General features: G+C 37.9%; 1 protein-coding gene across 1 annotated transcript in view; it reads right to left on the reverse strand.

Moving 5' to 3' along the window:
- Positions 1 to 26,790, reverse strand: part of LOC139736491 (protein O-glucosyltransferase 2-like) — a 50,517-nt gene extending 23,727 nt beyond the window's left edge. Inside the window, exons 1-3 of the mRNA XM_071647245.1 lie at positions 26,380 to 26,790; positions 19,576 to 19,784; positions 10,591 to 10,799 (exon numbers count right to left, since the gene is read on the reverse strand). Of these exons, the coding sequence (XP_071503346.1) occupies positions 10,591 to 10,799; positions 19,576 to 19,784; positions 26,380 to 26,591 (630 nt within the window). The 5' untranslated portion in view covers positions 26,592 to 26,790. The remainder of the gene's footprint in view (positions 1 to 10,590; positions 10,800 to 19,575; positions 19,785 to 26,379) is intronic.
- Between the last annotated feature and the right edge of the window lie 723 nt (positions 26,791 to 27,513).

Below are 27,513 nucleotides of genomic sequence, written 5' to 3' on the forward strand. Positions count from 1 at the left end.
GCTAAATATAAACTGCAAAATCTTTAAATCTTAAAAAAGGAGAAAACAAAATGACTTCCTAATGATATTGATTGTTTACCTCTACACACTTTATATCATTGTATGAAGTTTGATAAAACACATATTGACAACAAATTCTCAGTCACATACACACAATACACATGAAGGGCATGCAAAGAGGTTGGTAGAATGGAACATATAAGCATGATGAATAACATCAAGGAAGGGTCCATGTTTTATTCTACCATAGGGTAGGTCTATGATTCTACCATGTCTGTTTATATCGCAGATTTACCCACAAAAACATTTACACAAAGCAACCCTTGAACAAGAAGTATACAAATTTGCTGCCTCATTGAACTGCATTTTTTGAAACCTAGAAAGTTAGTAAAAGATATAAAAGCTGGTCAAAGTTCCTACAAATATACATTGTCTTTTTCAAGACAGAAAAGGAGAAGGTATGGAGAGAGAAACAGATATGTGTCAATGTCTTTTAATTACATTTATTTTGTCCTTTTTCTATAGTATTGGATTGGGGAAGCTTGACAGATCATATTGATTAAGCTGAGGATTTGTCCTGATTGTAAAAAGAAAAGAAAATCTGCTGGGTTTTTGTTTTCATACAAACAAATATCACAGATAACCCATGCAAAGCAACCATAATGTGGAAAGTCTATTTCTGCTTGAGTTATTTCACTTGTCACAATGAAATAAACTCACATGTTTCTATCCATGGAAAGAGCCCCTAAATCCATTTCTCTGTAGAAAATAATCTGATCTTGGTATCTTGAACTAACTGAAGCATTGTGTTCTGTCTCTGGCTAATACCAAATATTAAAAGCTACTGTACACAGTGGCGAATACCAAATGTTAAAAGCTACTGTACACAGTGGCAAATACAAATGTTAAAAGCTACTGTACACACAACATTCACAGAAAATGAAATCTGTGCTTGATGCAAACAGAATGAGATATTGCTTACCCCAGTCTATGAGTGTGTGTCTAACAAACACCTTTAAAAACTAGAGAAGCACTCAGAGCACAGACCTCCTCCAAGCAGCTCATTTCCACCACTGATCTTGTTCTTCCAAAGAGATCAGTGATTTCTACCCATATGTATCCACATGCTGAAAATCGTCTGATTTCCCAATGCAATATAGAAGCCTTTTGATATGTCATCAACTTCAAGCTGGGCGGCGCACCTCGCCCGAGCAGAAACTAGAGCACACACTTAAGTGTGTGTATGAAAACCTTTAAAATGTGCAGCTTGAACTCCCAAGTTCACTGACCCTACATGCCAAAATATCAAAAATCCTTCATAAAATTTGTAAAAATTTCTGATCAAAATTCAATAATCTGTTCCTTGTGTCATTTTCAACCTTTCCTGCAAGTTTCATCCAAATTCTTTTACAACTTTCTGAATTATTTTGCACACGGACAAACAGATTAACGGTAATGAAAACATAACCTCCTCCCTTGGCGGAGGTAACTAGGAATGTGGGACATATCAACATGGAAATAGACCCAAGTCAAAATACCACAAAAAAGTTTGAATAGAGCAACAACAACAAAAGGAACAAATATCACTATTCCTGAGCATTCTAACTTATCCATTAGTATGGAAGCAGGAGTGCATCCTTACCATACCAAGGATAACAATAGGTGATCAAAAACCATGAAAAAAAAGTGAATGAAAAAATGGCTCTCATACAGCTGTGAAAAGATCATAAGGTTGCAGTAGATGTATGTAGGTAAAACATCACATTTAATACATCAATAATTGTCTTCTTGTCTATGTCAACACCAGGACACATGTGCCATTCAACTCACTACATATGACAGCACAGATCAGAGTGACTTCAAACTAAATTATCCAGCACCCAATAATCACTGGCCACATTTGGTGGAAAATGGGCTTTGGAATACCAACTGCTCATACCCAAACTCCCTTCAGTTTGCTATCTGAAAACTTGATTTGTGCTCGACTCATAATGATTGGAATGATATGAATAGGTAAGAAAAATGGCCATGCAGTACTTATACCAGTAGCTACTGCATTACATGGAAACTGTGAACGTCTTGAGAAATTGACTAACAGCACATACAACAGAGCTCGACATTAGCACTCATCTGCTATCCCAGGGCAAGTTAAATGGTAGGCCTACAATGTATGTAGGGCAAGTAAAGATATAAATACTTGAAAATATTACTTGCCAAAACAGACAGGTAACATTTTGAATTTAATACAAGGAAAAGTAGAAATTACGCGGTGCGTAATATATGTCCCCGCCGGAAGTAGCATTTTGTAGCAAAATGTGCAATATAGGTAAAAAATCAAGGTCAAAGGTCAAAGAAGTCAAAGGTTTAAATTCTGTGTAAAAGTTTTGAAGCCCTCACCTAGTGCCATCACATAAAACAAACGGAATCGAAATCGGGTTAGAAATGGCGAAGGAGTAGCATTTTATAGCCAATGTACAATACAGGTCAAAAATCAAGGTCAAAGGTCAAAGAAGGCAAAGGTCAAAATTCTGTGTAAAGTTTTGAAGCCCTCACCTAGTGCCATCACATAAAGCAAACGGAAGTGAAATCGGGTTAGAAATGGCGAAGGAGTAGCATTTTGTAGCCAATGTACAATACAGGTCAAAAATCAAGGTCAAAGGTCAAAGAAGGCAAAGGTCAAAATTCTGTGTAGAAGTTTTGAAGCCCTCACCTAGTGCCATCACATAAAGCAAACGGAATCGAAATCGGGTAAGAAATGGCGAAGGAGTAGCATTTTGTAGCAAAATGTACAATATAGGTAAAAAATCAAGGTCAAAGGTCAAAGAAGGCAAAGGTCAAAATTCTGTGTAGAAGTTTTGAAGCCCTCACCTAGTGCCATCACATAAAGCAAACGGAATCGAAATCGGGTTAGAAATGGCGAAGGAGTAGCATTTTGTAGCAAAATGTACAATATAGGTAAAAAATCAAGGTCAAAGGTCAAAGAAGGCAAAGGTCAAAATTCTGTGTAGAAGTTTTGAAGCCCTCATCTAGTGCCATCACATAAAGCAAACGGAATCGAAATCGGGTTAGAAATGGCGAAGGAGTAGCATTTTGTAGCAAAATGTACAATATAGGTCAAAAATCAAGGTCAAAGGTCAAAGAAGTCAAAGGTCAAAATTCTGTGTAGAAGTTTTGAAGCCCTCACCTAGTGCCATCATATAAAGCAAACGGAATTGAAATCGGGTTAGAAATGGCGAAGGAGTAGCATTTTGTAGCAAAATGTACAATATAGGTCAAAGGTCAAGGTCAAAGGTCACGACTGAAATTCTGTGTAGAAGTTTCAAAGCTCCCATGTAGTGCTATCATATAAAGCAAACAGAATCAAAATTGGCTCATAAATGACAGAGAAGTAGCAAATTGAAGATTTTGATCACACACGGACGCACACACGGACACACGGACACACGGACGGACGGACGGACGGACACACGGACACACACACGTACGGAGCCCGTTTCATAGTCCCCTGCTCGAACTCGTTCGGCGGGGACAATGAAGATCAGAAGCTAAACAAGTCAATTAATACAATGGCAATATTTTGGGGTAAGTACTTTCTTCTTTCTGGCAAGTAAAATTTTGAAAATGTATGAGTTTACTTGCCCATTTCCTGATGGGGAAGTGAAGGAAAAACTAAATGTTAGGAACTGCATATAGCATCTTAATACAGACTAAGTGATAGCAACTCAAGGCTATTCACTCATGTGTTAGACCTGCCAAGCTTACTAAAATTTTGGCACTCTATATGAAGAGTCAGCAGTGAATAAGACTAATCAAAGCTGAGGATCAAAACTATTAGATACACACACTGTAAAACAAGGAATATTCGCATGCATTTTAATTTCGCAAGAGCCAAGATTCGCGAAATTACAATGCATGCGAAAGTTCTTGTCTACACTACTGTATAAGCTGTTATTTTCGCGAGGGTTTAATTTTCGCGAATCACAGTTGGACCGCGAATTCAACAACACGTGAAAATGTCACCATATGCTAAGCTATGCAGTGCGCTTATGAAGGCCTCTGTGTCAATTCACGAAAACAGCATCTCACGAAAATATCTATGACCTCCTCATTCGCGAAAATATCTGTACGCGAAAATAAGAGAGTATACAGTATATGCATTGAATGTTAGAGGCGACTCGCGAATAATTCATGTTGCAAAAAAGGCCATCGGCTCCAATTCTGGAAAATTATTCCGGAATTGTTCTGAATTATCATGCTGCAAAAATATTGTGTTTTACAGTAGACAAGGAGCAATTCAATATCTCTGGAATAACATCCAACAATGATGTAAAACGATACACAGTACTTGGTAATATGTGATGCAGTGGGGCGGACATGTGGTTACTCAAATCTTCAATCTTCTGGATCTACCACTGGCCATTTTGTTTTAGTTGTTTACTGCAATGCAAGACTTGAATAAAGGCTATAGAATAAAGCCTCATAAACAAAAAAAAGATGTCTGTCCTATTACAAACTACTTTATTTCACTGGGCCTTGCTTCAACAAGCTTCCATTTGTCCACTGTTGACCTGAATTGAAACCCATACCATACCAGCAAACAAACATATAGTCTTAGCTAAATGGTTCTAGCCATTCTATTGTCATGGTGGCTTCAGTTATTTGAAGTTTCTAGCAAAACAACAATCCTTGATTACCAAGGCCCTGGATCGGGTAAATTTCGGGATGGTTAAGTAAATCTTTGCCTTGAAGCCAGACTAGCACCATATCGGCAACCTGTCGTGGAATCTTGCCAAACCCTAGCAGTTGGCATTACTAAGAAGTCATACCACTCTACATGTCCTCTATGGGAGATGCATTCACAAAGATCACATAACGTGAAGAACCAGCACACAAAAAGTGCAATTACCCAGAAAGTTCCATAAAAGTACCTAAAAAGTACCATAAAAGTACCCCAAAAGTAGAGATCATCGAAACTCAACACATGATTAGTTGTGTATGACACACCCAGCAACCTCTTTAGTGGAGATAACATGTTATCCTGCATAGTGACAGAGCAATAGCAAGACATTATAGAAAAGAAGAGAAAGAGAATGAAGAAATGAAAAAGAGAGGAAAAAGACTGAAAGAAGGTTATAACTCTCTGAGATCCACTCTTTTTAGGGTCTAGTAGAATGTGCCCTTCTACTTAAAGTTCACATAAGAAGCCGATCGCCAAAAACTGGACTGTTTGTGTTTTTGAAAGGCTTATTAACCATACTTTCCTATCTCACATCTTTCAAACCCCTAAAAAGGTTGGTTTTTGAGGAATATGCGTTCAAATTTCGTCAAAATATCGAAGCCTTATTCCCCGTTGAGTCAAGACCCCTAGATTATGATGTCACGTAAGGGTATTCCCTCTTATGTCCACGCAAATGCAGTGCTGTCAAAGCTTTAAAATTGCGTCATATCGCTCTCTTATGATGGATTTTATGTTCTAATTTGTTTAAGAATTATTAGAAAAAAATGTTCTAGTGAACGATTTTTTGATACATCACATAATATTCAGAAAATTTAGAATTTTGAGAGGACTTTTTTAGTTTTATTTTGGTTGGAAAAATAACGTCCCGCGTAAAAGATTAATCCGCGAGTGATGCGACTCTGTACGTGCCAGCGCGCGGTACGGTGCGGACGCCAGATGCTGCCAGCAAAGAGCTACCTCTGTGTGTGTGTGTCACTACGTGTGTGTGTGTATGTGTTGTGTATGATGTGCATATCGAGGCAGGAAACTGGGCTGGTGTCGCTTGCGATAGCTCCTATAGGCCTACAACACGCATCACAGCATAGCACGCACCCTGTACTGTACATATCGGATACAGTCACGCTCACAAATCACGTACGTCTTGCAAAACAACCAGACTAAATTTCTGTCTACTATTATTAGTTTACTTGTGGATTGGTTATGATCTTATCGTTGTTCATTTATATGGCATTTATATTTCGAAAGTGCACTCGCGATGCTCGAGTCACTGGCACTATAAAGCCGAGAAGTCGGTTGTGAATACAATCATGTCCGCTTAGCCAAAGTGCGAACGTAACCATGCTCGCCATGCCGGCTGCCCTGGCTTGCAATCGCGATGCTCTCTCGTCCGCTCGGCTCCCCGAATTTTACCGGCGGGGCTGCCTAGCTGCTGCTAGCTAGCTGCGCCTGCATACATACGCGGGGTTCGTACGTGTTGTAGGGCGCTCAATACGGTACATGTGAATCGAATGTAAACTGAATACCGAGCACGTACGTACGCACGCAGCGCACACAGGGTATGACAACACATAGGGGGAGTGGCTTCTGCGCTTGTTACGCGTATTTTCTAACCGCTGTACGCTCATTATCTGATCGCTGGAGATCCACACGCGAATGCAGCTTTTCGGCGTTGTTTGCAAACATGATTTGGGTCACATTTTCATGCGTGCTCGTAAAAAAATGGGGTGATATTGCTGTGATTTCAAAGTTAAATTTCTCAAGATAGAAACATCATTTCGCCATGAAATTTGAAATATGTCTTAATGAATATGTCTAAAATCGAGACGAGGAGCATCCCCGTCGTTTGCCATTCCATCTCCATCGAAAGGCAGCGGCTCATAGGGTTGCGGCACCCGTGGCCCTGCCGCTGCTTCCCCGGCTGGATTGACGTCGACAGCACCTTGCTCTCCCACTTCTCCATCGTCCTCTCCCCAGCTTACATCTTCCCAACTTCCATCGTCCTCGTCTATATTCTCGTCCCCTTCTCTGCTTTTGTCGCTTCATTCCTCTTCACTAACGTACTCCTCAAAGTCCATAAAAAGATCACTCTGATAACTCACTGTTCTCGGCCATTTTCGGAAGGAGTGAAAGCTCAAAATTGATCGACGCGAAATTTCGAAACGAACCGCTATGAAAAAGTTACGATGATACAAATGTGAACCGCACGTACGTACGTACAATGCATACGATACGAGCTGCGAGGTGATACGTCATACCGACCGACGGCCGACCGGATCTACTTTCGCACCAAAACTATGAGGAGAAAATTGTGATAATTGTGTGAAATTTGGGCTTGTTGCAGATCATAGTAATACAAAATAATTGTTTGAGAAGAAGCAGTTCATGATAATACTATTAAGTGTAGACAAACAGTAAAGAGTTGGTGTCAAAAGTATAAATAGCAGAGATTTCAGACTTTGAAAAAAAATTGACAGAAATTCTTTCCCGATGCCAAATGCTTTTCTACAGAGCATCCGGGGCCCGTGGCTCTAACTACCCTGGCGTGACGTCACAACTTTTGGAGTCCCGTACTGTGGCTGGTTTTCGAGGGGGAGGGAGGGGGATGTTTGGGACTTGCAAATAGCGGATATCTAGATGCTTGCGGGGATTTGAGCCAAACTTTTTGCATAATTGGTCAATTACCAACATATATTTCATCTACAAACGAATTTTACGAACATTTATTCCCTTCATATAGGATCTTTAACCAAGAATGTGAACAAAATACATAATGAGATTTGCATTTTTGCCGGAATAACACTGTACAATGTGCAATAAATTCAATCATAATTCAAGTGCAGAAAGTGCCAGAGAACAGCTTCAGATCTCTTCTGTTTCACAAGGGTATCATACCTTGACACTGCTTGTAAAAACAGATTTCCAGTTCAGAAAATTCCACAAGTTTATTTCATTTTTCACAACAAGAAAAGTAGGAGAATTGTGGAAGAGAAAAAAACATCAGAAAAGAATCCTTTTCTTTTGGTTACATACCTGTAAATCCCCTGCAATTTCTTGAGAACTGATACCATAGGAAGGAGGAATGCACAATATTGAAAAAGGGGAAATGAGCAATGGTATGCATATTAAATACCAAAATGTTGGTGCTGTTGATTTGGAAACTTTTGTAATATATGACATTGGGTCATGAGCACTGACACTGTGAACATACATTGTGATAGTACCATTTGGTTTACCACATAGTCTTGTCAAATCAAACCCCTGCTTGTTTCACATATCTAAATATTATGGTACAGTCAGAAACATATTTTGCAAAGAAATTACATTTATTCCCTGTCAGACGAAAAATACAAAACATCACGTGAGCAAAAATTTGCTGCAGAGGAAAATCTTTTTATCAAGCTTTAGTTTTTCAATAAATTCAGGGTGGTCTAAAATTGAAAAAAAAAAGCATGGGTCATTGCAATAATATTTTAATCATGGCTAATTCTTAGACATCTACTTATTTGGTTTCATCGGTGCTCCGTACGAAATAAAAGGTGGTTCGATTTTACTGTTTCATGCTAAAACTTAACACGTAAAATTCTGATGCTATTTGTATTTACATAGTTGATATCTTTAAAAAAAATACATGATGGGGAAGAGATAATTGTGGGCAATCATTTTTGTTAAAGTTACACTATCGCTAACAACCATTTGCTGTGGACTTCATTGTAGTGAATAAAACGATGTGCAACTCCTTGTCAATGCCTTTGAAACCCAGTTTCACAGACCATTGGGTTTCTACTCTAATGTGGATGTAAAGGGGACCTGTTTCGGTCTGCGAGTTACAAAGACTAAAAAGCTACCCTGGCATCACTCTCTGCTGAAAGAAAGACACCTTTACAATTCTGCCTTTTCTATCCTTCCATGAATACTCTGTCTTCCAGCCAACATCAAATCCTTTGAAAGTCACACTCGCCGACTTTTCATTGTCGCAATGAGCTTGCATAACAACAAGAACAACAAAAACTAAAGTTTGCAAACAAATTCAGACCTAGGAATAGACTTCACAGAATGCATTGAGAGATATGCCTCACTGCGAGGCTGTTAAACCAGACAAGTTTTATCAAAATAAAGAAATAATGTAAGCCCTGTACACAGTCATCGAATTTATGTTTATGCTTATAATGCATCCTGGTAAACAAGAAGTAGCACACTCAAGCTCTCTTTAACATGTACCTACCCAAATACTGTGATGACATTATTCATCAAAGAACTTAATTTGAAAAAAGAAAAAAAGAAAAAGAATTGTAAGAAGATATCTCAGAGCTATCATTGTTTGAATACAAGATGCAAAATATGAGTCCAAGAGTCTAAAATCCCTCATTTTATAGAGCTAGGGACAAAGCGAACCCTTATAATCCATTTTATGTGCATATCCAAGGATATCAATTATGCACTTCCTCTCAGCATACAGGAATCTACAAAGATTTTTCCAAAAGCTGTTTTTTTTTTTATTTGTCTTGTGTGACAATGAATGACATATATGCATTTCATCCTAAAAGAGGCAATCACAGACAGGAATTAAGAAAACAATGGAATATAAATCATATGTGTTCAAAAGTTGGTAAACATATATACCACTCTGTAGCATGCCATGAAAAGGTAGTTACGAGAGAAAGGGGCTCTACTTTTAAATCAATTTGCCACAAAGATGCCCTCGGCTGAAGAAGACAAAACAAGTTTCACCTTGCCCTCTGGTACCAGAGACCACACACTTCATACAGACTTTTGAATATTGGCTCCACTACTCCATGGATGCCAAGTTCAAAAAATTTTATAAGTGAGATTTTCATGACTCGGCATCTCGGCGCGCGAATGTGCGCGCGAGTGAGGGTGTGGGAGGGGTTTTTTCCCCCTGTGGCCTCCCACGGTAGGGAGCTTTTTCAATTTTTAGCTCTTAATGGTGTGATCAGGTGCACACTTCAGTGATTATTTTTTACGTATTTTGAAAGACAAAAGGGAAATATACCTTCAATTGCAACTATCACTTTAATTTTTTGAGCTATGCTCATTATCATAGGCCCAAGTTGCTGACTTCGCCCTATGCGTGCGAAAAATGGGTGTCATGCGTGAGATCGTGAGATGGCCCCTAAATTCTTGAGTCTCACGCAGAATGCGTGAGACTTGGTAGCTCTGCTACTCACAGGACCTTGAGTTACTGTTCTATTTAATGGAGAGCAAACTGGCATTGTTGGAAGAAAAGAGCTGCTCACTAACCGTAAGAATGATTAGCCCCTATAAAGCCGTTCCACGGTTTTCTTGTATCTAGAGCAGGTACCACACCCCTGAAGCCAGCTTACTTCTTTTTTACCAGGAGCCCTGATCTAAGGGCAAGGACTCTCTTTTAAAATTTGGCCCAGAGTGTATTGAGCCTATCAAAGTCAAAAGTGAATTTGACTACTGTCACAGTGAGAAAAAATTTACAACAGAGTCACTTACAATGATTTAATGTCATGCACCTTTTACTGGCAATGCCCAACATGTTAATATACACCTAACCAGCTGATTGATGTATTTCACATAAAATTATGATCTGTCGGGCTATCAATCCCTTTTGACACTACTGAGTTAGTCCTACCTGCTTACGGCATAGATCATATACAGTATCATTACATCACTGTCACTACAATGACGACTTGACATGCAGATCAGGGAATACATGTATAAATGCAGCATTTATCAGCAAGTAAAGCACAGATCCATAAAAACAACATTTGCTCTGATACAAAATCACCATTAGTAATCCCAAGTGTCACATTGGAAACCATCCACCTATAAACATGCAAAACTTCTTTAAAGAGAGTCTTTACCTTGTTATTGATGACGGTGTAGTGACACAGACTGTGATGTCGAGCGAATCTTGATTCTACATCTCTGTGTAGCGTCTTGAGATTGATAGAGGGATGGATGGCAAAGTCACTCTGGATCTGGCGTGGGATGCCGGCTGGACAGAACATGTTACTCCTCCATAGGTCTCTGTCTAAAATGGGGCAGTTGCAGTTTTCACTCTTTACAAGGCCTGGATGAAGGAATTGAAAGTCAGCGGGTTGAAATCACTCTTTCATCTCATTTCAATTATCGCAAGTCTCCGTTAATATCTCGTTTTGTTTTGGGGTGTTTTGTGTGTGTGTGTTTTTGTGCCTATTTTAGTATGTTTTACTCTCTCCATGTTCCTGTGATATTGTCAGTAACTTTTATCATTTTTGTTTCCTTGCTTGTTTTAGCATGTTTTAGTCTCTCTGTGCTCCCTTTATAATTTCAGTTTGAACATTTGGTTTAAAATTTAAAGAGACTGTACAGTACTGGTTGAGGTGAGGATTCATGTTTTTAACATTCCTAAGTGAGATAATGAGAAAAAAATATGAAAGAGCATGTAATTTTAAGAAGGATTCAACGTATAGGCAAATTTGATGAAAATTGGTTTTAAAATGGCCGAGATATAAAAAAAAAGTGATAATAATAAAAGGCGACAGGCCACGCCTTTTATTAGGATCTCTTTGTTTCTCATTATTTTTGGATATCTCAGCCATTTCAAAACCGATTTTCATCAAATAAATTTTTGATACCTCTTAGAATTGCCTGCTCTTTGACATCTCTTCGAGTGGTTTCTGATATCTCGCAAAACGTTAAAAGCTAAATCCTCACCTCAACCAGAACTGTACACACCCTTTAAGGGTACATTCTGTTTTAAATAGCCTCTGACTTTCACTGTATTGTGCAGTTTGTTGCATTTTGGAAACATATATTACTGTATTTCCATATGAATGTTATTACTGAATAAATGTATGAATTGAATTGAATTAAAAAGGTATCGAAGATAATGAGTCATGAATGTACACTGTATGTGAGAACATTACCAAGAGTAAACATTTTTTGAAGAGAGTAAAACCAATACTATCTAGTCTCCACTGTTATTTACTCCTCACATCAAACAGTATCAGGTACACACAGTGGGACATTCCAAGCAAGTTTGGAGAACAAAATTTGCAATTTGAGAAAAACTCTAGATTCACACTGTAATCAGAGAAAGGCAATTCACTATAAGAAAACCATGAGTGACTAATTTTAACAAGAGTAAGCAGGCAACATTTCTACCTCTCTCTCACGTTTGCTAGAGGCATTGAGTCTCAACAGCTGACTCTACAGCCATGGTGGGTGACAGAATCCAAGAGGGGTTACAATTGACATGTCCGTTGACAAGGAAAAATTACAGTGATGTGTTCAATCACCTTCGCTCATGAGTCGGAATTAGTTTGTCACATGTGAATCATAGCTCTACAGCACAAGAAATGCTGGACAAGCATATTTTTGAGATTATACAGGGGTAACTGAATGGCAACTATACCAACAGACTTACGAAATAATTATCAACTGAAACTGAGAAACTTAATCTTGTTCTATAGATTTCGTGTACTGGCATTAGGAAACACCCAAACAAAACATTCTCAAGAACTAAAAAACGCTTTCTTTAAAAGTTTATTCTTTCTCACATTTTTGGAATGTTTCATTCCTGGTCAGCACAAGAATTTGGAAGGAAATTTGTGCTGAGTGAGACCTAAAATGGCAGCAAACAATGGCAGATAAATCATAGAGTCAACTCACACCTGGCCTACAGCCATCAGAGCTGAATTCCTCCACAAGGCACGCGAAATTTGTCATTCTTAACCTTTAACCTTCCAATCACGGAGAGGAATGTGAAACTTTCAAGTCAAATCACTAATCTCCCCCATGCATTTGTATCCCACCCCCATGTCACAATTGCTATGATATCACTGATAGAGAGAAAAGATATACACTGTGAGTGGTACAGTTGCAGCCACTGCTATTGCTGCATACAGGTGTTTGATTTGGCTTACTACGCTGAACACTCACATATGAAGTCTGCATTAAAACTACATGGTTCATTTTACTGCTGTGTGATACAGTGACAACTTATCTTATATTTATTCTAATCCTGTTGGGGTAGCAAAGAGTTATCCTTCTAGAGTGAAGAATTCCTCAAACACTCATAAATGCATGTCATACTTTTGATCGCACACTTTTTAACAAAGAATTACTTTCTTCATGATTTCTGCTCAGGTTGTATATAGGAAGGGTGAATGCTCCTAAACAATTTCATCATCAAATAATCCACTGAATACAATTTCTTTTTCCACAGGAGAAAAAAAAATGTTAATGAATATCTATTGAAGGGCAACAATAATTTTTCACTGCTTGTGGTTGACTTTAGCCTATAATCTTGACCAAACTGACTGACACCTGATATGTAGACAAGAGACCTCCTTCCTATCTCAATTTGGTTTCAGGAAGTTGTGTCTGGCTATCACTCAGACATGGACAAAATTACATGCCACTTGTGACCCTTCGTATTAAAAGCCTATGATATAGAGGGCAAGATCCAAGTAGAGATAGCCTTTTACACTCTTCACCTTATGTAACTGTAAGCACACAAGCCCAGATATCAGTACGGTAGTGATGGGAAAAGTGCACAGGAGGCCCAAAACCACTATTTCGGCACAATTGGACAATCACAAAACGGGAAAATTAAAGTTGTTAGAATAGGTTTCATTTTTATACCAATCCACGAGACAAATATTCAAGTTTGTAGTTGAAAAATATGAACACATGGTTTTGCTTTATTTTAAAGGTGTGATAATTTCTTTCATGGGGCGTAAATTTCATCATGTAACATACGTTACCATGTCATTCTATTTCAAATGCATTAAGATTGTTGACTACATTCTATGATTGAGATAATTATGCGTCAGATGTGAAGTATACCATCAGCTGCCATGTTTGTAAATGCTGCCTGCAGATGGGAAGGATGGCAAATGACCTGTATGCTATACTGAACACAGCATGTCCTATTTTGTAAAACCTTAGACAGGTAATGTTAATTTGTTTTCTCGATAATTTGAAGTCAGACTTTCTTAAGAAAATATTTTCAACATTTATCAGTCCCAAATTGCCAGCTAATTTTTGAGTATCATCGATGAAATATGTGAAACTATGTGCGCAAAAATATAGTCGTTAGATTCCACGTAACGTATGTTTCACGTTAATGTAACGTAAGTTACAAAGACATACTACTACATGTGCAGCAAATTTTGGAACATTTTCTTTTTGGTTTTTGTATATATTCTTACACTAGTTTCTCTTCAACTCTAAGTGAACGAATATTATAACACGATGTCGCAATATTATGGCGATACAATTCTCAAAAATAACAATTAAAATAGTTGTAAAACTGCAAGACTTTATAACATGTCCTCATATAAACTCTTCAGTAGAACAGTAATTCGTAACTGCTGATATTTTGAAGACAATTGGCTTCATACTTATGAATTTATGGCACTGAAACGATAAGAGTTGGGAACATGCTGTTTCGTGCCTTAACGGATGAAAATATTGTCATGATGTACGTGTAATATAAAACGAGTGGTGGGTAACGTAGGTTTCACTTTAATTTTATCATAATGAAAGTTTTTGCATGCTTGATGTCTTGTGACTTGTTATCTTTATATTGATGTCTTGTAACTTGTTATCTTCATGCTGTTGAAAGATATGTTTCGAATCCATAACTTTGCAGACTCATCAGCTGTCGCAACAGTTACTCTATGCAGGAACAGTTTGAAAATAGCAGTTGCAATAAAATAGTATTCACAAAATTTTTAACACTTGTATGAAACAAGAAACGGCAGAAACGAGATGATTACCCTGTTAAAGTGCTTCATAATGAACAATAACGCCGTATTGCTTGTATTTAAAATGTCTGAACTCGGTAAACAAGAGATAGGGAAAGAAGGAACCGAGAAATGTTAACTAATGTTAACTAAATAAATGACCACTTTACTAAGTTGACTATGGCAAAATGAGGTCCATGAAATAACGTCAAATTACACAGTTTCATTAGCACAATACTGGGTAGGATGAATGAAATTGTCATTAGTAAAATGATGTACTCGATTTTCCTTGTTATGTATGCATAAAACAGTATAGTCCACAAGGATAACAAGAATAACAAGTCTTGCATTAATAATTCTTGCCGTATCTTGAAATTGTCTCCAGGAAAAATGTTTTGAATCTTTAAAAAGAAAAGTGAAAGGACAAGTTGCTATACATGCACAACAAAGGTACTGATAATGATTATAGGCATGCAGGCCCGTAAGTAGGATTTTTATGGGGTGGGGGATGGGGTCAGGAGTTAGAAAAAGTCGACCACTTCCAGTTTTAATCTCCTGACGGGCAGAAAAATAAAAAGCTCTCGTGCCATTTTTTTTTTTTGTTTCATTTCTTTTGCCGGGTTTCATCGACTGACAAGCAAGAAAAAAAAAGAAAAAAAAAAAGAAAATTGAAGAAATATAAAAAAAGGCTTCAGCTCAATTCGATGCTGCCAGTACAAGCCCAATTTCATGTTTGTTTGTTTTTTTATTTCAAACGGGGGAGGGTGAGTCCGCGATTCATTTTTTTCTTTTTATTTCCTTTTGTTTATGTTTTGACTGCTGGCAAAGGGGCGGGGGAGCCTGAACCCCCTCCCCTATAATTACCCTGATGTGGACCATGGTAGGGTAAAAAAAAAGATGTGTAACTTTGCTTCTTTTCTTTGTTAACTATGAGACGGGCATAAGTTTTTTTTTCTTGAATCTTTGCTTAGAGATATAATTTTTCGCCATTCTGATTACAGCTAACACGTTCCCTATATATGGGGTTTTAATCCTAGCACTGCTCTTCCCCATTGCAACTGTATTAACCTCAACGAGAAGGAAGAACAAACTAGATATATCGCTACGGCGACTGATATGCCTCCGCCATAATGCATGGTTCTCCTAATAGGTCTATAGTACAATGTCTTGACAATGTGTGATGACAGTTTCAAACAATTGGCAAAATATTAAAATGACAGGTTTGACACAAATGTGCTGAATGTTCACTTTCCTAGAACTAGGTTCAATTGGATGAATGATCAAAATGTCAGAGTGCAGGTATTTGGGGAACTGATGACTTTTACTTGACTTTTGACCCTTTTATAAGTTTATGCATTGAGTAATTTTTCAAGGTATTGTTACTTTTGAGGTATATGGAGGAAAAAGTGCAATTCAGCACTTTCACTTGACCTTTGACCTTTGACCTTTTGGCAAGAAACTTCCCACAGAATATATATTGGGTAAGACATGTATACATCAAGTTAAAAAAAAAACCTTCATTCATTGCATAAATATAAGGAAAGTAGTGATATTTTGAGGAGTTGACCTTGACCTTTGACCCCCATGACCTTTGACCCATGACCCCCAACTTCCCTAGATAATCACTGCCCATCAGTACAAGTATATATACTAAGTTCCATAAAGGTACCTTGAACCATTTGCGAGATATGGAGAAAAACATGAAATTTCAATTTTTTTTCACAAAATAACCTGTGACCTTTGACCTTTGACCCTCTGACCCTAAAATCTACACAAAGTATTATCCCCCAAGGATATACCCTCATACCAAGTTTGATGTAAAACCACCACACGGTTCTTGAGATATTGACAAAAACAAAACGGGACGGACGGACGTACGGACGGACGTACGGACGTACGGACGGACGGACGGACGGACGGACGACCCGAAAACATAATGCCTCCGGCCACTTCGTTGCGGAGGCATAAAAATGTTAATGTCTTAAACATATAGCTTACTGAAACATACATTACTATAATTACTATTATCATTATCATTATTATTATCATGTAGGCCTGATCTATGATGGTAACAGTAATAGTTGAAATTACATTTCTCTAATGCACTGTATTTTTGTTGCCTTTTCTTCACTCAAAATGTGTTTTTCTTCACTTTGAGATCATCAACGACATTACGACAGAAATTTGAGTTTATTTTTCTCCGTTAAAAATAGTCAGGGAGTAAGTCACCATATTGGTTTATGATAACCAATGATAAATATAATTGAAAAGACGTATTTCCCTACAGAATTCCTTCAACAATAGTTTGAGAACAATTAAATGTTATTTTTATCCACGCACATTCTCTAAAATATCCTTTTTCAATGACATGAATTGATGAAACTTACGTTACCAAAACTAGAAACTTACGTTACTACATTAATGCAGGGACCTGGTCCACTAGTTTTGAAGTAGAGATCTGTGTAATCTCTAATTTTATTAGCTATTCATTGAATTTTCTTAAAACAATGTTAAATTCATTGCTTATACCTGAAATATGACATCATTAAAGCCAAGTTGAACATCAACGCCCACCAAACGATTTTTTTTAAAAGATACTATGATTATGTCCCCTTTTACTGCATCCTCCAAACAAACAAGAACATACAGCTGTAAATGAATTTGATATGTTTTGACGCAGAAATTCATCAACATCACAACTGCAACAATTAAATTGTCTCAGATTAAATGGGCTTTTCCGTAGATTGTCTGTTATTAACATGACAAGATCTTGAAACTTACGTTACCAAAATTTGAAACATACGTTACTTAATAAATTGAGTGATTTATTTCAAAAGAATAAGCCTGTACAGCAAAGTAATTACTGGATTTTTACGGTGGAATATACTGACTTAATAAACACACAATAAACAGAAGTAAAGCATGATTCTATGAAAAACAACAACACATTTCCAACAATCAAATGCTTACTCAGTTTTTCAACACATCATGTAAAGGTATTTTGCGCGCTGCCAATGCTCAAGATGCCAGTAAAAGAGGTTGCTGAGCTATCCCATGGCCTCAAATCGACGGCACAGATTCGAGAAATATACATTTAGGTGGTAATTAATGGTGTAATTAAGCTTTCTGTCATTTGGTGGTAACGTAAGTTACATCACGTATGTTACACTTGTGGATTAAATCGTATAAGTTAGCAACATAATAATGAATCTTTTGCCACCCATGGGTATAAGGACAATCTACTCCATAAGTCTCAACTCTAGAACAATCATTCAGAGCCATGCACCTTCATACTTTTTACAAAGATGGTAACGTATGTTACTTCTCTTAAATCTACCTTTTTAAAATCTATATTTGCGAGATTGGCAGTCGCATGTCTTTTGAAGCTGAGTGATGAAATATTTTTTAACATAAACTTAGACCCCTTTTGGTCAGAAAAACAATACAATTGTGTAGTATTCACTGTAATAGCATTACCAAGTTTGCAGTACAAAGATGGTAACGTATGTTTCAGCAGATCTGGCGACACATTTCCATCAGGTATTTTGTTGTTAAAGAATGATAAGCTTATGAAGTTGTGTTAGGTTTTCATAGAACGTTCGGCTACTTTTCTGAAACTGTGAGTAAGCTTCTTCTTTATGCTCATATTTTCCTACAAAGTTGAGAAAACATAAAAAATCATCGTTGGCGACATGCACTTTTGAGCCTGTTGGCCGAACTTAACCCTCCACCAATGGCTTAGTGGTACAATCTCGCCTTCGAAATGATTTCAGTTTTTGTCTATATGTCCCTTGGCATCACATAAAATCACAGGAGCATTTTGAAAGAGCTTTTTATCTCTCCTAGGTGAGAAGGAACATAAGCGACACGATTTTTGACCAATTGCGCCGAAATAGTGGTTTTGGGCCAGGAGTGGAAAGGGAGCCCTATCTGCAAATAAGCACTCTTTTTCTATAATGAAAGAGATACATTTGCACAGATGATACATTTACCCAGTTGAATATGAAAGTATTGTTAGAAGCCTCTGGACTAACGGATGGAATGGATTGGTTGCTGCAACACATGCAACTTGAAATACAAAAAAAAAAATAGATCGTGCTCTCAACAAGAAGGCGACTCTCCAGTGACTTCACAGATGTCTTCAAATAAGGTGATAATTTGTTTGTCCAGAAGTCACAAAAACGTCTCTGCAAGGTCTCCAGTAAGTCGCCAATGGGTCTCCACAAAGTCGCGGAGATGTCTTGGAGACATCACAAATAAAATCTGTCTCCTCGACTTGCCTGTGACTACAGGGGGATGTCTCGCAGATGTCTCCACGATCAGCTGGAGACTGGAAAGAGTCTCCAAAAAATTGTTTGATTCTCTCGCAACTCCCCGGAGACTCGCCCCCTATTCAGACCAAGCCATTTTATACCAAAACTCGATAACGAAACGACGTATAAAGAATCATCGTATAGCCGACAGACCATTCAGACACTAATTTCGACCGTTCTGGAAAATGCCATGTAGATGTGCTGTTTCCCACTGCGCATGCTGTTATAGTCATGAGTGACAGCTGTGGGGTCACCTTTCGTGCGCGCTCCCATTAAGCCCCGCCCAGCTATACCGTTCTATGGTCGCCATACGTTCAGACGCACACGGAATGCTGATTCATTATCAAGTTCTAGTTCGAAACGATGCTCTGACCGTCGTTTCGCTATACGTCGTTTCATTATACATAGTTTCGTTAGTCAGCGTTCAGACATATAAATTCATCGCATAGCTATACCGTTTTGGTATAGCTATACCGTTCTAGAATAAATTTTTTGCATCTGAATGCCCTGTCGGCTACATTTCAGGAGACGTCTCCATGACTACATAGACTCAAGTCGCCACCAAGCCACCAATTAGTCTCTAGCCCATTGAGATACCCACATATTAGAGTGTCAAAAAAATCTAGTCTAATTTTACATATCCCGAGCCTCATATCACATCTGCTGTATTTCATGACACTGCAGTCATCTTTCTCTTATTTTACACTCCACATCACTTTGCTATCTCATTCTTTGCAGGTTTTCATCATACCTTGAGGAGGAGGATTGTTAAAAAATGTATGAAAACCAAGAATCTCACCTTTTAATTTGTAGGGAGAGTCAGCCACGTGTCTGCCAGCGCTCTTGACCTCAATTTTGATGCCATTGTCGTAAGAGGTGTACAGTCTGTATCTGACAATGAATGTGCCATCATTTCGGTCCAACATCTGCACCCAGACACGTCCTCTGGTGCCATCGATCGTTTTGACCACAACCTCGAAGGCGTTCTTCCCAGGAGAGTATGTGAAACTGCCAAAGAAACAAAACAAGACTTGCATAATGAAATGTGTTTATATTTGGAATCTGTTACAGATGATTTTAACGTGATTACCCTCACATGGAATCACTCCAGAAATGTTCAATACAGCAAAGAATTATTACTGGTACTATGCTTTCACATTCTCTAAAATGTAGAAAATACGAAACTTATGAAAGAATTTATTTGTTTTTCTTGTAGGAATTTCGAAAAAGAAATATGGTCAAACACAAATTAATGAAATGAAGAACCAGATTTAGAAATGTCGCTATGGCAGCTGGTATGCCTGCACCATAATGCATGATTCTCCAAATACAAAGTAGGTCTATAGTACATCTTGACAATTTGTGATGACAGTTTAACATAATTGGCAAAATATCAAAATGACATATTGGTCACAAATGTGTTGAATTTTCACTTTCCATGAACATGGATTAATGGGATAAATGGCTATAGATATTTTCTAAGAGAGCATGGATTTGAGGATTTTTACTTGCCTTTTGATCCTTTTATAAGTTTTATATTAACTGAGCAATTTTCAAGGTATGGAGAAAAAGTGCAATTTCAGCATTAAATAGTGAATTCTTAGCATTTTTAACCTGACCTTGGACCTATTGCCTTTGACCCTATGACCCTAAAATTTCAAAGAAAATCTCTGGCAGGCAGAACATACAAAAAAATAAGTTACTAAGTTTCATGATGATACCTTGAGCCACTTATTAGATATGGAAGAAGGAGTGTACTTTCACTTGACCTTTGCCCTTTTTGGTATTAAAGAAACTTCCCATAGAATCTCTATCGTAAGTTTACAGAAAAATCCTGCAGACATAAATATTAGCCCACTCATACATATACATGTCAAGTTTGATAAGGATGCCTCAAACGGATTTTTAGTTATACTGTCCAAAAAATTGATTACAGACGGACAAACAGACGGACAACCCAAAAACGTAATGCCTCCAGCAACACTTTGTGGCGGAGGCACAGAAAGTAAAAAATTACTACAGTACAATGAATAGTAGACAAAAAGATTATGTTGTCTCTTGAAGGACAGCACCCACACAAAATTTGCTGACTACAGATTTGGAATACAGATGCTATCAGAAACTAGATATATCGCTACGGCGACTGATATGCCTCCGCCATAATGCATGGTTCTCCTAATAGGTCTATACACATGTAGTACAATGTCTTGACAATGTGTGATGACAGTTTCACACAATTGGCAAAATATTAAAATGACAGGTTTGACACAAATGTGCTGAATGTTCACTTTCCTAGAACTAGGTTCAATTGGATGAATGATTAAAATGTCTGAGTGCAGGTATTTGGGGAACTGATGATTTTTACTTGACTTTTGACCCTTTTATAAGTTTATGCATTGAGTAATTTTCAAGGTACCGTATTGAGAAAAAGTATAATTTCAGTATCAAATGGGAAAATAGCATTATCTAAACCTGGCCTTTAACCTTTGACCTCACAGTTCCAAAGAGAATCACTGTTAGGTTGAACATGCATAAATATGTAAGTTTCATGATGATACCTTGAGTTACTTTTAAGATATGGAGGAAAAAGTGCAATTCAGCACTCTCACTTGACCTTTGACCTTTTGAACTTTTGACCTTTTGGCAAGAAACTTCCCACAGAATATATATTGGGTAATACATGCATACATCAAGATTTTAAAAAAAAAACCTTCAGGCATTGCATAAATATAAGGAAAGTAGTGATATTTTGATGAGTTGACCTTGACCTTTGACCCCTGACCTTTGAACCATGACCCCCAACTTCCCTAGATAATCACTGCCCATTGGAACAAGCATACTAAGTTCCATGAAGATACCTTGAACCATTTGCGAGATATGGAGAAAAACATGAATTTTCAACTTTTTTTTCACAAAATAACCTGCGACCTTTGACCTTTGACCCCGTGATCATAAAAATCAAAGAAAGTATTATCCCCCCAGGATATACCCTCATACCAAGTTTGATGTAAAACCACCACACGGTTCTTGAGATATCGACAAAAACAAAACGGGACGGACGTACGGACAGACGGACGACCCGAAAACATAATGCATCTGGCCACTTCGTTGGAGGAGGCATAAAAATAGGAAAAATCTGATATCATCACTAGTGTACTCACCACACCCTCCTCTCCTTGGCCAAACTCTTTTTCATTGTTTCAAAAAATGCCTTTCTCTCTCTCCTCCCACCTCCCTGCTCTCACTCACCCTCTTTCCACTTCATCCCTTGCATCCAAAGCCATGAAGCCAGGCTGAACGTGAATTGACGTCAAAGGAGAGGCCTGACTATTAAACAATCTTGAATAATCTTTTTTTTTAAAGTTCCTCAGAGCCCAAAGACTCTGATATTTGATGAAGCATGAAATTACTACAATCAGTCCGGTCTGGCACACACCCCCTTGGCAAACAAAAGATGCGTATCAGTGAATCCGTAAAAGTCACGGTGCTATGTGATAAAGTAGTGCAACATATTTGAGGTATTCAATGATTTCTAACAAAGAGATAACTGGTATTCTATAATTCAATAGATATCAGTGCTATTCTAGGCACAAACTTTGCCATATTACCATGGAAACATAACATTATTTATTCATTGCGGTTGGCTCTATACTTTTGCACCAATAGAAAAAAATGGGTGATTTGGAGGGGTTTGTGAAAAGGAGTGATTTCCTTCAGATTGACATCAAACAAGTTCCTAAATAATTCACTAATTTTGTGGTTTTATTTGTTGCTTACAATAATGCAACATATCAGACAATGTCGCCCACTTTGCAAGTATCGTATGCATTACTAATGGTGGTATGTAATTGACGAATGAATAATCCCGCCATGATGGGGATCTTTTTATTTCTCCATCTCCACAAATCTCCTGCCAAAGACGACAAGTTGCAACCACAATTCTTGGTTTCCACTATTTGCATAATGTTCTTCAAATGTGTGGCTTGTAATAATAAGAAGCCCATTTGCTTGTTGCTTCTTAAGATTTTTGGAATATATTGTATGCCACCACTTTGAGCTCAAATCACCCCCATGGATGTTGGGATGGCAACAAATACACAAACAAGATGCATCTATTGCAGCTCCAAATGACTTGTATTCAAGACATTCTCTTACGAGCAAACATTTAATCTCTGGAAACCAGAAAAGATCTCTCCAAGTTGGTCTCTTAATTCTCCAAACTAGTGAAGCACAACAAAAGTATAGTACACAACTTCTTTTTTACAAACCCATGAAGGTGCAAGAGTGAAAGAATTTGTTCTTTTGCTCTGTTAATGATACTTTCCCCTAAAACCGGTGAAGCAAAATAACAGTACTTACAATGAATATTTTTTTTTTTTTTTTTTTTTGGGGGGGGGGGGGGGTATCTTTTGATGGTGAGAGAGTGAAAGCATTTGTTCTTTTGCTCTGTAAAAGTTATTTTCCTTTTGACTGCACTCCTGTTCTACTTTGCAGCCAAAATACAGTAATGAGATTCCTTTCATGATTTCTCTCTTTTAAGTTTGACGAAAGTCCAGTCCCAAGCATCATTGCAGCTAAAATTTAACAGCATTTCAAATTGGGATGTCTACGTAGTGCCTGTATGATGCCTTCAGACTTAAAAGGTCACAAGACAAACTCTGCAAAAGTTTCCATTTCCTACTGCAAGAATATAGAAGAACAAATTATGATTCAACAAAAAGCAGCATTCATACTTTCCCATAAAAGGAGATTGCAAATCACTTGTAACAATTTATCCTTTCAGTTGAAGAGTCATTAGCTGGGAGCTAGCCATTTGCAGGGCAGAAAGGCTCTGCAGAACAAAGAACCTATCTAAAAAAACATTAATGAATTTGAAAAAAAAAAATAGCCAAAAAAACATTCTGCCTACAAAATGAAGGAATGGTACATAAATCATACTGAATCTAAATTAAGATATCATGTTTTTGTTTTGTTTTGTTTTTTTCATGTAAAACCCAAACCTTCTACTTTTGGATGAACAAAACACATACTGGTTGCCAGTGCTTGATTTCTCTTTTAAATGAAAAGAGATTAACTCAACATTTCTTGATAATCTAATAATTTCCATCAAGACTCCATCTAGTTCATAGACTCTTTAATTTTCGTGATAATTCCTGAATTTTGAAACCTCAGTGAGAGAGACTGAAAAAGCACTGGGCATTGTGGTCACTTCACATGAATGGAAGACTAACCCTGATTAAATCCTGATTGGCCTAGAATACAAACGGGATATTACTTTATGCTTTATTTACGATCAAACTTTTTAACCTTAAATCCTGTTCTGTCCACCTATCAATTTCTTCATTAGTTCCTTTGACACAAGCAAGAACAAGATCTAGAAAGAAACAACAGACCAGTCTAGGTCTCACCTATAGTGAGCAGCACACTTCATCTCCATACAATTGTAGCACTCAACCTGATACAAGCTACTTATAAAATCTTGAGATTCGGTTACTGCTGCAGATCCCCTTGTCAATGTCCTCCAAATTTCGGGTTTTTGGGCCCTTCCCTACGAGCCCTCTGGTCCTGCTAAGTTTGATAAAAATCTAGATACATTCCTTTATGTGTACCAATTTTGAGTTTAACAAGATGAAATGTCATCACATAAATTGTGTCATTTGGGATATTTGGGCCCTGCCCTAGGGGCCCCTCTGGGAGCCACCTGAATTTGTACAAACTACAATCCCTCCCCCCCCCCCCATGATTGCCGAGTTTGTCAAATCCAGCCACCAGTTTTCAAGAGGAAATTACGTTTCTTAAGCATGACGCACAATGCCCGATGGATACCAGATGGTGAACGATCACAATAGCTCTCTTGAGCCATTATGCTCTCAAGTGGGCTGAAAACAATATCACAGTGTTGCTCCTTCATTACATGTATTTGTACTGGCACGACAAACCTAAAACAGATGCAGGACATGGTGAATGTATTAAACTCCAGAGTGCTCCGTTGTACACAGTACAGGTATGGTACATTGTATTAGCGGACAGCATGGTAATTCCGGACGCGCACATTTCTGCATACTAATGACATTCAATAATGTGGGACCTTGTACACTAGCCTCAAAGAGCGTTGTATGGGCTGAAATTGCAAACAAAAATGCTACAGACAATGCAAATATGTAAAAATGCTAAGAAATTCACACTTCACCTCAGATTTAGATGAAGATGTCGATTTATCACAGGATTTTATCCTGTGAATTGTTTGAAATGTTGAATGTTAGACCTTTTACCGTACCTGTACAATACGAAATTTGGGCCTTATTTGCAGATTTATTCTTTATCGTTCACCTGGTAATTAACAAATGTGTACGGTGAATCATCAGTATAAATTGTGATTCTGGTGCAAGGACAAGATATGAAAGACGTTGATTATTCCACGACAAAAATTGTGTCCACTAAAACAATTGTTTGGAGAGAGCTATACTCCAAGTCATACATTTTCTAAAAATGGAAGTTAATAATTTTTATAATTAAATTGCTGAATTTGTAATTTTCAGGACTTTGTGAATAACTGGTGCTATGGCTTTGGCAGCAATTTCATCTTTTGAGTATGGAATCAAAGAAGTACAAGTACATACCTCCTTGATGGAATTCAGAGGTCCGCGGAAAAAAAAAAAGCGTCCTGTAATATGTGATCCATTCTCTTACCGTGGGAGCAAACGCTTCGCATTTGGACTGGTCACAGCTAGAATGTCAGCATTCATGATTCATGTTTAATTCAAATTGATCACACAAGAAGAATGCTTCTGAGTATTAAAAGCTACATTTCTGAACCGGGTTTTATTCTCTGATATCAATTTTTTGCTCAGTTTGACAGCTATTTTGAATGAAAGTTTGGCATGCCTCAGCTTTTAAGAAAACCCCAAGTGAACTAATGTGACGTGAGTAATGATGTAGCGTTAAGTGGCAATTAAGGCTATGGACAGCTTTCTAAGTAGGGGAATGTCACTCAACATCAACAGTATGTCTATATATCGAGCAGGGTTGTTTATCAATATTGTCATTACTTTTCATTAATTTATTTCAAATAATAATGAAGTTACACTAACTTATCCCATTCCCAAATAACTGATTAAATTTATAAGGGATTGTATAGTTTTGGTTGAGACCTAACCTCGGGTTTCTAACATTTTGGGGTGAGATTATGAGAAACCTCTGTGATGAAATATGAAAGAGCATGTGATTCCAAAATGAATTCAACATTTAGATCTATTTGATGAAAATTGATTTTGAAATGGCCGAGATACCAAAAACAGCAATTCTAATAAAATGTGGGGCCCAGCTTTTACGGTTTTATTACGATCGCTTTGTTTTACTTTATTTTTGGATGTCTCAGCCATTCCAAACCCGATTTTCATCAAATAAACTTTGAATTCCTCTGAGAAAGGTACGCTTTATACTATTTACAAACGGTTTCTTGATACCGGGTAAATTATCTCGCAAAAAGTTAAAAGCCCAATTCTCACCTCTAGTTGTTACCAATACTAATAGTGTCGTCTGTACCATCCCTTTAATATTCCGCAAATAGACCATGGTACTTAGATCTAGATAGAGTACTTACTTGTTATTTTCAAAATCCACTGCTTGAATGTAGAAAAATCTGGCAGGGACTACAAAATCTTTTTCCAAGCCGGGACCGAACACCAGACTTTTAAATGGACAGGCAACGCGTTCCCTGTCGTATCCAGTCACCACATCCTTCACAGCGCAGCAGACGAGGATCAGGCACATGAACACTACCCCCGCCAGACTTTCGGCAGCAATGCGGACCATCTCGCGTACAGTTTTCTTGCTGCCTCTCGCCGTCAAAGAACTGTCAGATTGTGTAGCAGCGTTAACAAGAGACTGAATTCAATGCATCAATGTGACACTTGTCTGCAAAACGATCATCGCTGATTAGGGTGACCGCCAAGGCTAACTCTGATGGTATGCATTCAAACCAAATAGTTTAGCACTGTGAACTGACGCCGGATTTTCGTTCTTCGGCCGTGACAGCACTGTTGATATATTGCATTCATTTGTTTAGTTGAATGACCACAGTCGATAGTCAACTGCAATGCATGCATGCACGTGCTGTGTCATGTCAGCAGCTCGCAGTAGTAGCAAGAGATGGCACGGTTTATGGAAAGCCACAAGAACCATTATTGTAATAGACACAACAAACGGGCTTGCGGAGAATTATTGCACACGATGATCTTCATAACACATATTTAGCCTGTCTTAAAGAATGAACGAATTAAACGGGTTAGGGGCGGATCCAGGAATTCCGTAAAGGGGAGGTGCCTTTACAAAATTAAAGGGGGTGCACGCCCCCTATTTTTTTCCTTTTTATTTCTTTTGTTATAACAAAAAATATATATATATGGGGCGCGCGCCCAGTGCGCCCCGCCTGGATTCGCCAGTGCGGATTCGACTGTTTTGCTGGTCTACTTATTGTTCGTGAAGTAATTTACCCAGGACCATCCTTTTTTTAATTCGTTACTTGGAGAAATGAGAAATAGCAAGAAAATTTAAAATCTAAAGTGCAATGGTATCGCGTTGTTTGAAGGTATGCATTATGATGTACTAGAAAATGAAGAAAAGAGGTTTGTGGTAACACTATGTGTATTATACACAGTCCTTGCAGGGATAGTAAGTGTTTCAAAAAAAAAAGAAGAAAAAAGCTAGAAATATGAGAGTGGAGGAGGGAAGCGAC

This window comes from Diadema antillarum, unplaced genomic scaffold (genome assembly GCF_040938485.1).
Source record: "Diadema antillarum isolate AM-2024a unplaced genomic scaffold, OU_Dant_1.0 scf00000028, whole genome shotgun sequence".
Taxonomy (NCBI): Eukaryota; Metazoa; Echinodermata; class Echinoidea; order Diadematoida; family Diadematidae; genus Diadema; species Diadema antillarum.